The 13583-nt window shown below is 44.1% G+C and overlaps 1 protein-coding gene across 2 annotated transcripts in view; it reads left to right on the top strand.

Annotated features, from left to right (window-relative positions):
- The first annotated feature begins 302 nt into the window (after window positions 1-302).
- CDC27 (cell division cycle 27) overlaps window positions 303-13583 on the top strand; it is a 32363-nt gene continuing 19082 nt past the window's right edge. For both annotated transcript variants that reach the window (XM_075277100.1, XM_075277098.1), the window contains exons 1-4: window positions 303-470; window positions 9577-9652; window positions 10025-10172; window positions 11251-11376. In XM_075277100.1, coding sequence (XP_075133201.1) covers window positions 444-470; window positions 9577-9652; window positions 10025-10172; window positions 11251-11376 — 377 coding nt within the window. In that variant the 5' untranslated portion in view covers window positions 303-443. The remainder of the gene's footprint in view (window positions 471-9576; window positions 9653-10024; window positions 10173-11250; window positions 11377-13583) is intronic.

Here is a 13583-nt window from a genome sequence, read left to right as displayed (position 1 = left end):
CCAGCCCACGCCACCATAATCACTTATGTACGTGAACCTCTACATCTCAAGACATCTTCAAGTTTCTTAGCTTTGCCGCGCTCTTCAGCTTGAGTGCTATATACTTTCGGCCGCTAGAGGGCCCTCTATCTTGCAGCTGTGTGACATTATTTCCGGCCGCATAGTAGTAGGTTTCGCCAGCTTCCGTATCCATTCGGCAGTTTACGGCTCTGCCGCAGACTTTCGTGGGTGGTCGTGACTTATCGGCAATTTCCGTAAGCTTTCGGCTAAGCTCGACTGATTTCGGTTGTATTCGCCAAGATTCGGCTATCTCCGGCGGCCTCCCCGGTAACGGTCGCTGTGAGTTTAAATGAGCCGGAGCCGCCCGTCTGACGTCTTGAGAGTAGCCGACAGGGAGAGAGGGCCCGAGAGCGGGAGAGAACGCGGACGCGGGAGGCCGGAGAATGACGGTGCTGCAAGAACCCGTCCAGGTAATTGGCGGCCCGGCTGATACGGGCACTACACAGCCAGGCTTGAGGCCTAGTGATGGGCACAGGGAGATTGGCAAGGAGCCGGTGACTGGAATCTCTCCAGTCACCACAGGGGATGAGCATGGACGTGTGTAGGGGAAGGGGACAGCAGAATTACCATATTACCGGCTGTGAGGGGGAGGGAGCTGGTGGACTATGGTGGAGCAGCCTACTAGGACTGCTGTAGTGTATGACAGGAGGACCGGCACAGAGTGGAGCACACCTCACAGGGAGCACCACACACACACCATTCACTGTGCTGGGAGACTGGGGAGACTGCCACAGGCCAAGGGGTTACTGGCGACTCAATGTATGGCTATTCACTGCAATGGGAGGGGGGCATGTGTGGTTTCTGTGGCTGGTGCCATGTTATGGGGGATGTGGCTGGTGCAATATTATTGCGGGGCGCTTATGTTATTGGAGCATTATGTAAAGAGGGTTTGTGGCTGGTGCCATGTTATTGGGGGGACTCCGGATATTGGAGCATTATGTAAGGAGGGTTTGTGGCTGGTGCCATGTTATTGGGGGGACTCCGGATATTGGAGCATTATGTAAGGAGGGTTTGTGGCTGGTGCCATGTTATGGGGGGACTCCGGATATTGGAGCATTATGTAAGGAGGGTTTGTGGCTGGTGCCATGTTATGGGGGGGGACTTTGGTTATTGGTGCTTTGTTATGTAAGGAGGGTTTGTGGCTGGTGCCATGTTATGGGGGGACTTCAGTTATTGGTGCTTTGTTATGTAAGGAGGGTTTGTGGTTGGTGCCATGTTATGGAGGGACTTCGGTTATTGGTGCCTTATGTAAGGAGGGTTTGTGGCTGGTGCCATGTTATGGGGGGACTCCGGATATTGGTGCTTTGTTATGTAAGGAGGGTTTGTGGTTGGTGCCATGTTATGGAGGGACTTCGGTTATTGGTGCCTTATGTAAGGAGGGTTTGTGGCTGGTGCCATGTTATGGGGGGACTTTGGTTATTGGTGCTTTGTTATGTAAGGAGGGTTTGTGGCTGGTGCCATGTTATGGGGGGACTCCGGTTATTGGAGCATTATGTAAGGAGGCTTTGTGGCTGGTGCCATGTTATGGGGGGGGACTTCGGTTATTGGTGCTTTATGTAAGGAGGGTTTGTGGCTGGTGCCATGTTATGGGGGGGACTCCGGTTATTGGAGCATTATGTAAGGAGGGTTTGTGGCTGGTGCCATGTTATGGGGGGACTCCGGATATTGGTGCTTTGTTATGTAAGGAGGGTTTGTGGTTGGTGCCATGTTATGGGGGGGACTTTGGTTATTGGTGCTTTGTTATGTAAGGAGGGTTTGTGGCTGGTGCCATGTTATGGGGGGACTTCAGTTATTGGTGCTTTGTTATGTAAGGAGGCTTTGTGGCTGGTGCCATGTTATGGGGGGGACTCCGGATATTGGTGCTTTGTTATGTAAGGAGGGTTTGTGGCTGGTGCCATGTTATGGGGGGGACTTCAGTTATTGGTGCTTTGTTATGTAAGGAGGGTTTGTGGATGGTGCCATGTTATGGGGGGACTTTGGTTATTGGTGCTTTGTTATGTAAGGAGGGTTTGTGGCTGGTGCCATGTTATGGGGTGACTCCGGTTATTGGTACTTTATGTAAGGAGGGGTTGTGGCTGGCATTTTGTTACAAGAGGCCTTTATTACCGATGACTTGAAATGGAGTGTTCTTTTTGCAACTGAAATTTTGTTACAGGAAGGGGAAATTTGCAGCTAGTGTCTTGTTTTGGAGACTTCTTCAACTGGCAGCCTGAGATTTGGTACGCTGGTTAGTTTTCGTTGACATTTTATAGCAGGGGGAGTTCTGCAACTAGCAGATCATTACAAGTGGGACCATTTGGCTACCCATGACTTGTTACTGGGGTTAGAAGATGCTGCTGCTAGCACCTTGTTAGGGAGCGTTCACACTACCGTCGGTGTCCGACATGTAGTGTCCGCTCCTAGTGTCCGCTCAAAATCTGTCACGGACACTAGGAGCGGACACTAGATGTGTCCGTGACACCTGTCATTCACTTGAATGGGCATCGGGTGCGTTCTTTTGCACTCCGTGCCCGTCCTTCCCTGTCCGCAAGAGAAGCTGTCCGACTTCTCAAGCGGACAGAAGAACCCTGCATGAACGCCCCCTTACATGATAGTCCTTGATAGTGGATGCTTTGTTACATGGGGCGCCTCTATGGCTGGTACTTGAGTATGATGTGATACTGGCACCTTGTGTGGGTGAGCTGTCTGTGTCCTGCTCTCTAAACTCATTCATGATGTTTGTACATACATTCAGGGTTGTTTTAACATGTTGAAGGGCCCAGTTCAAAGGATTCATAAGAGCAACTTAGTTTCCCCACATAGTGCCACCTCAGTGACTATTCAATGAAGATATTACTGGTACGTACAAAAAAAAAATTATTTTTTATTTTTTAAAGTTAGCTCTATATAGTAAATATAGACTTTGTGTCCAAAAAATCTCGGGGACCCTTACTGAGATACGTGGATCCCTGATTTTGAAGAATAGTTGGGTTCTAGCTCACGGGCCCTAACAGAGATGTGTCAGAAGATAACTCAAAAATCGGTCACCATTTGGTTTGGACAACTTCACATGGTGTAATTTGGAGAGTGATTTTAGGTGGGGGTCTGCCTTAAAATACTCTTCAAAAACCATTCTGAATCTGCCTCCCATAATGGGTAGCAGACTATTTTTTTCATTGCACTGACAAAAGGAATTGTCCTCCTTGATCTTGCTGCGGTTTCTGCAGCTGAATGACCAAGGCCTCATCTTGAGTTTCCCCATAGCATATGATGCAAATTGCACTTAAATAAGCTGCAGAAATCCAAGGCTTTTCAATGTGAATATGCTCTAATAGAGAAAGAAATGACATTTGGTTGATGACTACTGAAGCAAGGGTGGTGGTTTTGGTCAGTATTGGGGAAGTCAGATGAACGTGGTCTGTAACAATGGGGATCGATTTCAAGAAGCCGCAGAGTTAGCACAAGGGATTGAATCCAATAATATAAGGTAATAAAGAACATAAAAAATAAATTAACTATCATCTAGACAGAAAAAAAATTGAGTACAAGACAAATAAGTCCATCCAGTATTCAAAGCAATGACTGCCAATATACAAGTGTAATAGAGAGGGAAGAAAATTTGAGAGACAAGAAGGGGAAGCTAAGGATGATACTGTCTGTATTAAGAGTTCCAGGAACATGAACAATTCATGGACATTGAGAATATCTAATTAAGGGGTCGTAAACCTCATCAGATTTCTGACGTCTGTCAGTCTTGCGCTGCAAAGGTCCCAGTGATGCCACACTCATACATCAGTGTCCTTTCCCGTGTGTGCCCAAATGAACTGTGGCAGCAGACACTGGACTGTTGGGGACAGGTGAGGTTTTTTTTGTTTGTTTCACCTTCCCCTTTCTCATCTGTGATTTGACCAATTCCTGGATACCCCCTTTACTCATTATCCAGTAAATTATCTCTAACAAGTCCAGTTCTCTGCATCATTTAGTAGCTGCTGCTTTACTGATAGTTGAAATTTCTTCTGTAACCCCCACCATTTCCTAGCAATCTATGCTGTTAGTTTTGGGGCCTGATATGCTATTTATTCTCTGTACTGTCAGGCAGGAGCAGGCAAGGGGTGTCATTCTGAGCTCAGATACTGTCTGACTCTCCACCCTCCTGCCTGACACTGCCCTTCTGACATTACAGAGCTTAAATAGAACATTAGGCATCAAAACTAACTGCACTTGTTACTCATGAATAGTGGAGGCCAGAGAAAAAATTCCAGCTGTTTTGGAATCGTTGGAGCAGCACCTATTAACAGATGCTAAGTACTTGAATTTTTTTGAGGTGGTGAAAGATCTTCTTTAAGGTTAAGCGCCGCGGCCGCAAAAAAAAAAAAAAGCGTTGTGGGAAAAAATTGCATTGTTGTTTTGTCTGCAGCGCTTTTCACAGAAAGTTTGCTTCTGTGGACTGCCTGCTTCCATTATTCCGATGGAAAAATGTGCGAATGGTATTCACTAGAATTCCATCCACTTTTTAGGTACTGTAAAACTCTTCTGCATTTACAGTACGTGAGGCCCTATTCACATAAGGCTATTCTTCTCCTACCTTTAAATGTCTTCTCCGCGCCGCCGTTTGGTATATAATCCGGTTTTTATCGGTATACAAATGAGTTCTCTTGCAGCACTGGGGGTGTCCCCAATGCTGCGAGAGAACTCTCGAGCGCCGCCTCCATCTGCTTCTGGAGCGGGTCTTCTTCCAGCGGTGGCTTCAAACTTCTAGGCCTTGGGCTGCCGACTGTACATGCCTGCCAGCCACAAGAAAATGGCCGCTTACAATACTGTGTAAGCGGCCTTTTTCTTGTGGCCGGCGGGCATGCGTAGTCAGCTTTGCCCTACGCCTGAGGCCTAGAAGTTTGAAGCCACCGCCGGAAGAAGACACAAAGAAGACCCATTCCAGAAGAAGATGGAGGTGGCGCTGGAGAGTTCTCTCACAGCATTGTGGGAGCTCCCAGTGCTGTTTGAGTGCTGGGGCCTGCCCCCAGTGCTGTGAGAAAACTCATTTGCATACCGAAAACCAGATTATATACCGAATGGTGGCCCAGAGAAGACATCTAAAGGTAGGAGAAGAATAGCCTTTCTTAAGGCTATTCTTATGTGGTAGGCAGAAAAAATTGAGTTTTAATGATAGGATCGCTTTAATGAATGGAAAGGGGCAGAAACTTCTGCAACAAATCTGGCATGTGTGGCGCCTCTGGGAGTCAGTAATGTGATCACTTATCTGGGCGTTAGTGGGGCTCGCTACGTGATTTGGCATATGCAGCCATGGTGCTTTCCTATTGCGACACTTCCTGTACTCTACAGAACCTGCAGGCTACTGAGAACCTGTAATATAGCTGCACTTACTCATCACAATCTACATTCTCAATGCATACATATATAGTCCCCTTCATTTACAAATTTACAGTCTTCCATTAAATCAGTTTTAAACCTAGTTTTCATGAATTGATGCTTACAAGGGAACCTATCTGGCAGTTTGGGACTACTAATCGGCCAGCATGCTGTTAAGTTGCCGGGGTTTAGGGTCCCAAATCTATGCATCGTGCTGTTGAGTGCCATGGGTTTTCTTAGGAATTGAAATTTGAAGATGACTGTATCTGCTGAGAAGAGTGCCGAGTGTCTCTGACACATTGTGCACAGCGAAGTATACATCACTTCGTTGTGCATGCCATGCAACTCAGCGAATGTGAAGTAAGGTGTTATATAACCTCTTTTTCACTGCGCACATTGAAGTCCCTCAGCGTATTTCTTGGATAACATCTTCAAGTTTGGACTCCTAGGGATACCAGTGACAAGCGGCAGCATGATGCAGAGGCTCTTGACCCCAAACCCCAGCTGCTTAAAGAGGAACTTTTATGTCCTCATCGATGTACAGTATTATATACTGCATTGTGTGCCCAGGTGCAGGAGATATAAGCGCCTTTAATTTCGGCACAGGTAACTTCCCACTGTCAGAAGGGCGGGCCTTACAGTCTAGCGTCATCTTTGGGCAGTAAGAAACTTCCTCTGTGACAATACAAGGCTAAGGAGGAGTATGGGTGGTGTGGGGGCACTGTATTCAGCGCATTGTCTGCTTTCTAGCGGTGTATAATAACGCACATTGATGAGGACATGAAAGGTCCTTTTTAGCTGCGTGCTGGCAGTTTAGTGATTCCAAACAATCTTCCTGGTTCCTGTTAAGCCATGCCAATACAGCATCAACTTTGCATATCCTCCATAAAATGACCCAGTTCACATTCACTAAAATAACTATATAATAAATATATACACTGTGAGCCCACTAAGATTTTAGGGCTAGTTCACACAGGGCACGGGACCGTGTCAGAATAGGACCAAAATGGGGGCAACACGGTGGCTCACTGGTTAGCCCTACTGCCTTGCTGTGCTGGAGTCCTGGGTTTGAATCCCGCCAGGAACTACATCTGTTTGTATGTTCTCCCAGTGTTTCCCTATATGGGGCTCACAATCTACATTACAAAAAAAATAGGACCAAAATGTGACTGTCATGGCTTCCGACAGTTGCGGCTTCCCTCTCTGGAGTAGACCCAAATGAATGGGCCTAGTCCGGAGGGTGCTGCTGTGAGGCGGATGCCGGGGCTGAATCAGCTGCTGAATCCGCCTGAGGAAAGGGCAGCTCGCTTCTTTTTTCCATGAGCGGCAACATACTGCTCATGGAAAAAAAGGAAGCTAGCGGTTTACATAGACCTCCATTGTGAGGGGGCGGATTCTGAGGTGGATTCGGCGTCAAAATCCGCCCTCTTTTGCCCCGTGTGAATGAGCCCTTTATTTTATTTTTTTTAGTCTACATATGGAGTCTGAAATATAGAACTGTGCCATTTACCAGATGTGAGATAGTTTGTACCATTTTGGGCTTAATGTGAGCTCTTAGGACTGGGCAACTTAGAATTTGTGACCTAAAGTTAAAATCATTATTGATTAAACATTTTACCTTAATTGTCATTACTGAACAATTATTTTAGGACACTCTACTTTATTTACATGGCACTGCCCCTAGTTATTTGCTATGCCACTGAGTTTTGGTTATTTACATACTAGCTTCTGCCCACGACTTCGTCTGCCTGGAATTCAGAATTGGGTCCAGAGCGAAATGAAAATTGTGTGAGTAAAAATAAAAAACCTCACCTGCTCCAGCGTTTTGGCAGCTCTCAAGCTGGCCTGCCACTGAACTTGTTCTTCACGCCGTGCTTGTGATTGTTCTGATATCTCAGCAGTTCACTGGGACGCAATATAATGAGCGTGTTGTTGGTGTCGCTGATCCATCTGCTCTGGTGTTTCGGAAGCTCTCAAGCTTCCCTGCTACTGAACTTGCTGCTCGCACCATGCTTGTGATTGTTCCGGCAGCCCACTGGGACACCATATAGATTTTTAGATTTCCCATATCCATATGCCCTAGTAGGACATGTTTAGGAATTGGGGGTTAATGTGATTTTATACTAGTATATGCTCCTAGAATTGTAGCTTCGCTACAGAGGCTTTAAACGTTGCATGGTTGCCTCAGCAACTGGCCTGCCCGATATTTCAGGTGTATCTGTCAGCCGTTATACTTCTGTATGCTGATGCAAATATGCTAATTTTAGTGGTACACAATTTCCTCCCAGCCTTACTTTTTGGGACAGGTTTAGAGACAGGAGTCCTCTCCTATTCAGCTCCTATTCTGGTGGATCCAAACTGTTCTTATTTTACAAGTACGGCCTGCAGCCATATTCTAGCTGGATGTGGCTGTCGCTGGTAAATCCGCTCTGAAGAAAAGGGTCAGAGTAGAAGTATGTCAAAGCGATCACTGAATGCTACGTCCAGGTGGGGAATGAGCCTGTCTAAATTTTTAGTTTACAAGAGTTTATAGATAGTTAGCAGCAGTACACCATACTCTTAAGCCCTTAAGACATCTGGTACAAATATAGTCCCACTCCCCACAGACTGTGGCTGCATTCAGTAGAATGGATTCGGTCAGAGCAGCTGCAGGGGAGACAAGTTCCAGTTTCCCCAAGTGCCTTACGCAGAAGTAAAGAATGGGGTTCTGGGGGGCCAAGGTGAAGATTAGTAATAAAGCTTAACCAATGCAAAGAATGCTCTAGTAAGATTTATTGCTCCCTGGAAAACCGCTTTAATTACACTGTCTTCACTGCAGACAGAAATGGTGCTTGCTCTAGCTGTCCACATTATTTTTGAGCTAAAGCATCATAGGATTGATAACTTGCCAAAGAAAAATCTAAAAAAAATTAGTGCTGTCAGGTCAGAAGCAGACAGAATATTACTGCAAGGAAATGAATACAGTAAAAGTATGTCAGTGTAAAAAATCAATCAGGTGAGGGGTAACGTGATGGGGAAAGGTGTATTTTGTGTGTGTGGGGGGGGGTTCTGGCTTGCTTCTTTACATAAATAAGTTGTCTATAATTATTTTTTTCCTAAAAACTGTATATCAATCTGTTCAGCCCCTCCTGCACTATAACATAGAACAGAGAACTCTCCAGCACCGCCTCCATCTTCTTCAGGAACATTGTCTTCCTGTGTCTTCTTCCGGCGGAGACGGTGAAACTTGTAGGCCTCGGGCAGAGCCGACATGCCCACAGGCCACAAGAAAATGGCTGCGGCGTTGGAGAAGACATCTAAAGGTGGGAGAGGAATAGCCTTTCTTAAGGCTATTCCAATGTGTTAGGCACAAAAAATGCCATCTGATTAATAGGAACCCTTTAAATAGTTTTGTTTGCTTGAGATCAAAGTTTGTCGCCCCCCAAACAAACAAGGAGAAATCCAACATTATTGCTACAATGTAAACAGACTATACAGGATAAAAAGGTTTTCTTTATTGATTCTGCAACCTTTGCAGTTTCATTGTTAGGCTTGATTCACATCGGTGTTCGGGGAATCCGCTTGGGGACCCCCTGAAAAGAATACCGAACAATTTGACAAGTAGTGAGCTTATGAAAGCACACGGACCCCATTGAATATAATGAGGTCCGAGTGTTTTCCGTGCGGAGAGAAAAGTGCTTCATGAACTACTTTCCTCTCCGCATGACTCGTGTGGACACCGCGCAAAAAACAAACGGACCCCATTACAATCTATGGAGTCCATGTGCTGTTACTACTCACCGCTTGTCAATGTGTTCGGCATTCTGTTTGGGGGGCCCCAATTGGAATACCGAATGCACATGTGAATCAGGCCTTACATGTACTAGAACTTTCCAGTAGAAGTAAACAGGAAGATTTGGTGGTTAAGTAATTAGATGATAGTTGAGGGTCTAAACACTGGGACCAAAACTGATCTCCTGATTTCACTCTCAGATATTGCTGAGTACAGGGCTTGACCATCTCTGGCAGTCCCAAGGAGAATGAAAGGAGCTGCAGTTCACCATCGTACTGTGCCCCCTACTTACAGTGAAAACTGGATTGCACTTGCAGTATTGGTGGGGTCTTTAACTTGTAAAATGTGTTTACAATACCAAATGTCTAATGTGGTGTTCTTCTTTCCTGAATATCCAGGCTGCTATATGGCAAGCACTGAATCACTACGCTTACCGAGATGCCGTATTCTTGGCAGAAAGACTTTACGCAGAAGGTATGTGATGTAATCTTTATGTGCTGTAATGTGCATTGCCAACAATATTTGAAGTATTTGCCTTTCTTCACACACATCCTAAATGATATTCCGATATTCTGTTTGCTATAAATAGAGATGCTACTAGTATAACAGTGAACAATTGGAACCTCGCTGCTAGAACCCAGACAAGGTTAAAGGGTTGACTCATTTTGCTGGGACTGTTACCACTCGGTCAACTGTTACCATGGGAAAAGATTTACCAACCCACTACTGTCACTAGTCTCCTATCATATCTGGTGATACATACCAGCAATTCTTGTAGTAGAAATATACAAACCCGTATTCAGTATTTGCCATAAAATATGTCTGAATATGTTCTCTTTCCCACAGTGCATTCAGAAGAGGCATTATTTCTCCTAGCCACATGTTATTATCGCTCAGGAAAAGCATATAAGGCTTACCGGCTCCTGAAAACCCACAGCTGTGCCACCCCACAATGTAAATATCTTCTTGCAAAATGCTGCGTGGACCTTAGCAAGTGAGTCTTTATCATTTACCATTTCTTTAGTTTGTTCTCCAGTAATGTTCTATGTAGGAATATTCCAATCCAGTATAATACAGGGAAAACGTTTCTAAGTAAGACTGTTTCTCTGGTTCTATATCAAGGCTTTTGGCTTTAATGTGACACAAGAATTGCCACTCTAGGTGATATGCAGCCCAAGCTACAACCATTTGAAGAGCCCCCGAGTCTGTCTTTTATCTCAGCCAAAGTAGAGAAGGCAGAGGGTTGCAATTACTCTGTGTCATAGATGGCTATAAAAGCATTTTTACGCATTGAATAAAGTATCATGATTTTTAATACGCTTGGCGTTTGACAACTTAAGCTCTGTCGTCCGGCGCGTATGGTAATTTCCCACTGGTGATTCCTAGCCTACTCACGGGCATCTTGTACACTTTTATTAAGATTTATTGATTACGACATCTGTTCTCTTGTTGCCTGCCATTGGTGAAGAACACATACTGTAGTAACTTAGACCAGGGCCCCATGTAGTTTAAACGGTGCGATTTTGCCACGTCGGCAGATTCTGAGCCTAAAAACACTGCCTTTTACAGTACCTGCAAAGTGGATGTGATTCTGGCTATTGTCCAAAAACCCAGTAGTGAAAGGGTTAAAACTGACCTCTAATATAGTGTGTGTATATACAATCTCTCTCTCTCTCTCTCTCTCTCTCTCTCTCTCTCTCTCTCTCTCTCTCTCTCTCTCTCTCTCTCTCTCTCTCTCTCTCTCTCTCTCTCTCTCTCTCTCTCTCTCTCTCTCTCTCTCATATAGATTTCTGACTTTATACAAAAAAAAATAATAATAATAATTTTATGTACTTCAAACCTATTTTGCATCACTCTACTAGTCCTTCTCAAGGAGAAGTAGTGAGAGTCCTACTTACCCCAAACACAGTGACCACTTTCCTTGTACTAGTTTGCATTTTTTAAATTTATGGGTCTTCCCAAAGTTCTCCCTTTCCTTTATTTTTTTTTTTTTTTTCCCCCTCTCTTATTACCATGCAGTTTTAGTGGTCTGCATCTTTTTGACGTGTTCCTCCTGATTTGTTCTCCTGCAGACTGGCAGAGGGTGAGCAGATCCTGTCTGGTGGGGTTCTGAATAAACAAAAGAGCCAGGAGGAGATAGTTACAGAGTTTGGAGACTCTGCCTGCTTTACACTGTCGCTGCTCGGCCATGTATATTGGTAAGCAATCTGTCTTGTTGTGTCTCTAACATTTGTCGCAGGAAGACTCTTACTAGGTTGCACTTTTTATGTGGTATTGTGCAACCCTAAGGCTAAGGCCCCACGTGGTGTCGCACAGCAAAACAGCGCTAAGGGACAAAATAAATGGCAACTAATTTTCGTTCTTTCAGCTGCGCTTTAGACAGAAAGTTTGCAGAGGTTTCCTCTGCAGACTTTTTGTTTGTTGTATCTATGGGGAAACCACCGGCATTTCTGTAGCTATAATTGACTTGTTGCGATTTCCAACGCCGCACCAATTTTGGAAATTGTGGTGTGTCCAAAGTGCTGTTTTTACTGCAAAGTGGGCATGGGATAAACTCCCATTCACTTTGCTCTGACTGTAAAATGCCGTGATTTTTCCCGTGGTGTTTCCAGAAGACAGCACACTGAACCGTAGTGGTGCTTTCTGCTATTCACACAAGAGTTTGTAGGTCCATGTGGAGAAAAAAATTGCAGTTTGTACTACTTCAGGCAGCATTTCTGACCTTAACAAACTTTGTCATATACTTAATCAGATTGTGACTTCTTTCAGTGAAATCCTGCATTTTTTTTCTCTTTTGATGTTTTCAGAGCTGTACCCTGCTACTATATATAGTTCATTGGCTTGTGTATAAAGAGGAGAAAATAAGGGTGGGGGAGGATTGCTTCAGACAGTTATATCTCGGGCATTATGAAACGTAGAAACGTGTTTCTGGTGTTTTATAAAAGAGATTGTTATAGGAAAGAAGACAATCTACCTGTATTGTTTCTAGAGATATCATCAGTTGATAAGTCGGGATTGGGAGCAGCTTCATATAAATATTCCAAATTGCATATCAAATGAAAGATGAGAATCTCCTCACATCAGCCGTTTCCTATATTCCATGATGCTTGAGATATAACGGTTTGAAGTTATTCTCCCCATCCTTATTTACCCTGCATTACACACAAACCTGTACACCGGGAGAGGCCAGGGAAAGCACAAATAAATGCAGGGTTTCACAAAAAGAAGCCAAAACTCATAAAAGTATGTTACATAATTTATTATTGAGACAAGCGCTGTCAGAAAATCAAAATTTGTTTTAAAATGTAGTTACACTTTGTAAGGAGTTTGTCACCAGGGGAAAACTTACTGAACCAGAAACCATTTACATAGGTCAGGCTCACCTGAATGTAACTCCTTTTTACTAGAGATGAGTGAACACTATTCAAAACTGCAGTTTCGAATAGCACGCTCCCATAGAAATGGATGGAATCGGCCGGCATGCAGACTTTGCCGGCAGCCGGCCGCTTAACCCCCCGCGTACCAGCTACGTCTATTCATTTCTATGGGAGCATGCTATTCGAAACGGCTGTTTCGAATAGTGTTCGCTCATCTCCACTTTTTACATCGCCAGATAGGGTTTTTTAGTTCATTAGGGAAATGTTTAAGGCACCAAGACTCAATTCTCTTTTTTTTTTTTTTTTTTTTTTTTTTGCCATTATTTTAGTTTAACCCCTTCCCGCCGATGGCAGTCTTTAATTTTCGTTTTTGACTCCCCTCCTTCTAAACCCCATAACTTTTTTATTTCTCCGCTCCCAGAGCCATATGAGGTCTTAATTTTTGCGGGACAAATTTTTCTTCATGATGCCACCATTAATTATTCTATATAATGTACTGGGAAGCAGGAAAAAAATTCAGAATGAGGTGGATTTGAAGAAAAAATGCATTTCTGCGACTTTCTTACGGGCTTTGGTTTTACGACGTTCACTGTGCAGCCAAAATGACATGTCCCCTGTATTCTGTGTTTCGGTATGGTTCCAGGGATACCAAATTTATATGGTTTTATTTACATTTTGACCCCTTAAAAAAAAATCCAAAACTGTGTTAAAAAAAAATTTTTTCTAAAAGTCGCCATATTCCCACGGCCGTAACTTTTTTTTTTTATACGTAAGTGTACGGGGATGCATAGGACGTCTTTTTTTTTTTTTTTTGCGGGGCTGGGTGTACTTTTTAGTTCTACCATTTTCGGGAAATGTTATTGCTTTGATCACTTTTTATTCAAATTTTTATCAGAATCAAAACAGTGAAAAACCGGCGGTTTGGCACTTTTGACTATTTTTCCCGCTACGGCGTTTACCGAACAGGAAAAATACTTTTATAGATTTGTAGAGCGGGCGATTTCGGACGCGGTGATACCTAACATGTA

Source organism: Leptodactylus fuscus, chromosome 6 (genome assembly GCF_031893055.1).
Source record: "Leptodactylus fuscus isolate aLepFus1 chromosome 6, aLepFus1.hap2, whole genome shotgun sequence".
NCBI classification, from domain to species: domain Eukaryota; kingdom Metazoa; phylum Chordata; class Amphibia; order Anura; family Leptodactylidae; genus Leptodactylus; species Leptodactylus fuscus.
Note: the sequence above shows the minus strand (reverse complement) of the source record. Positions and strands in the feature narration are given on the sequence as shown.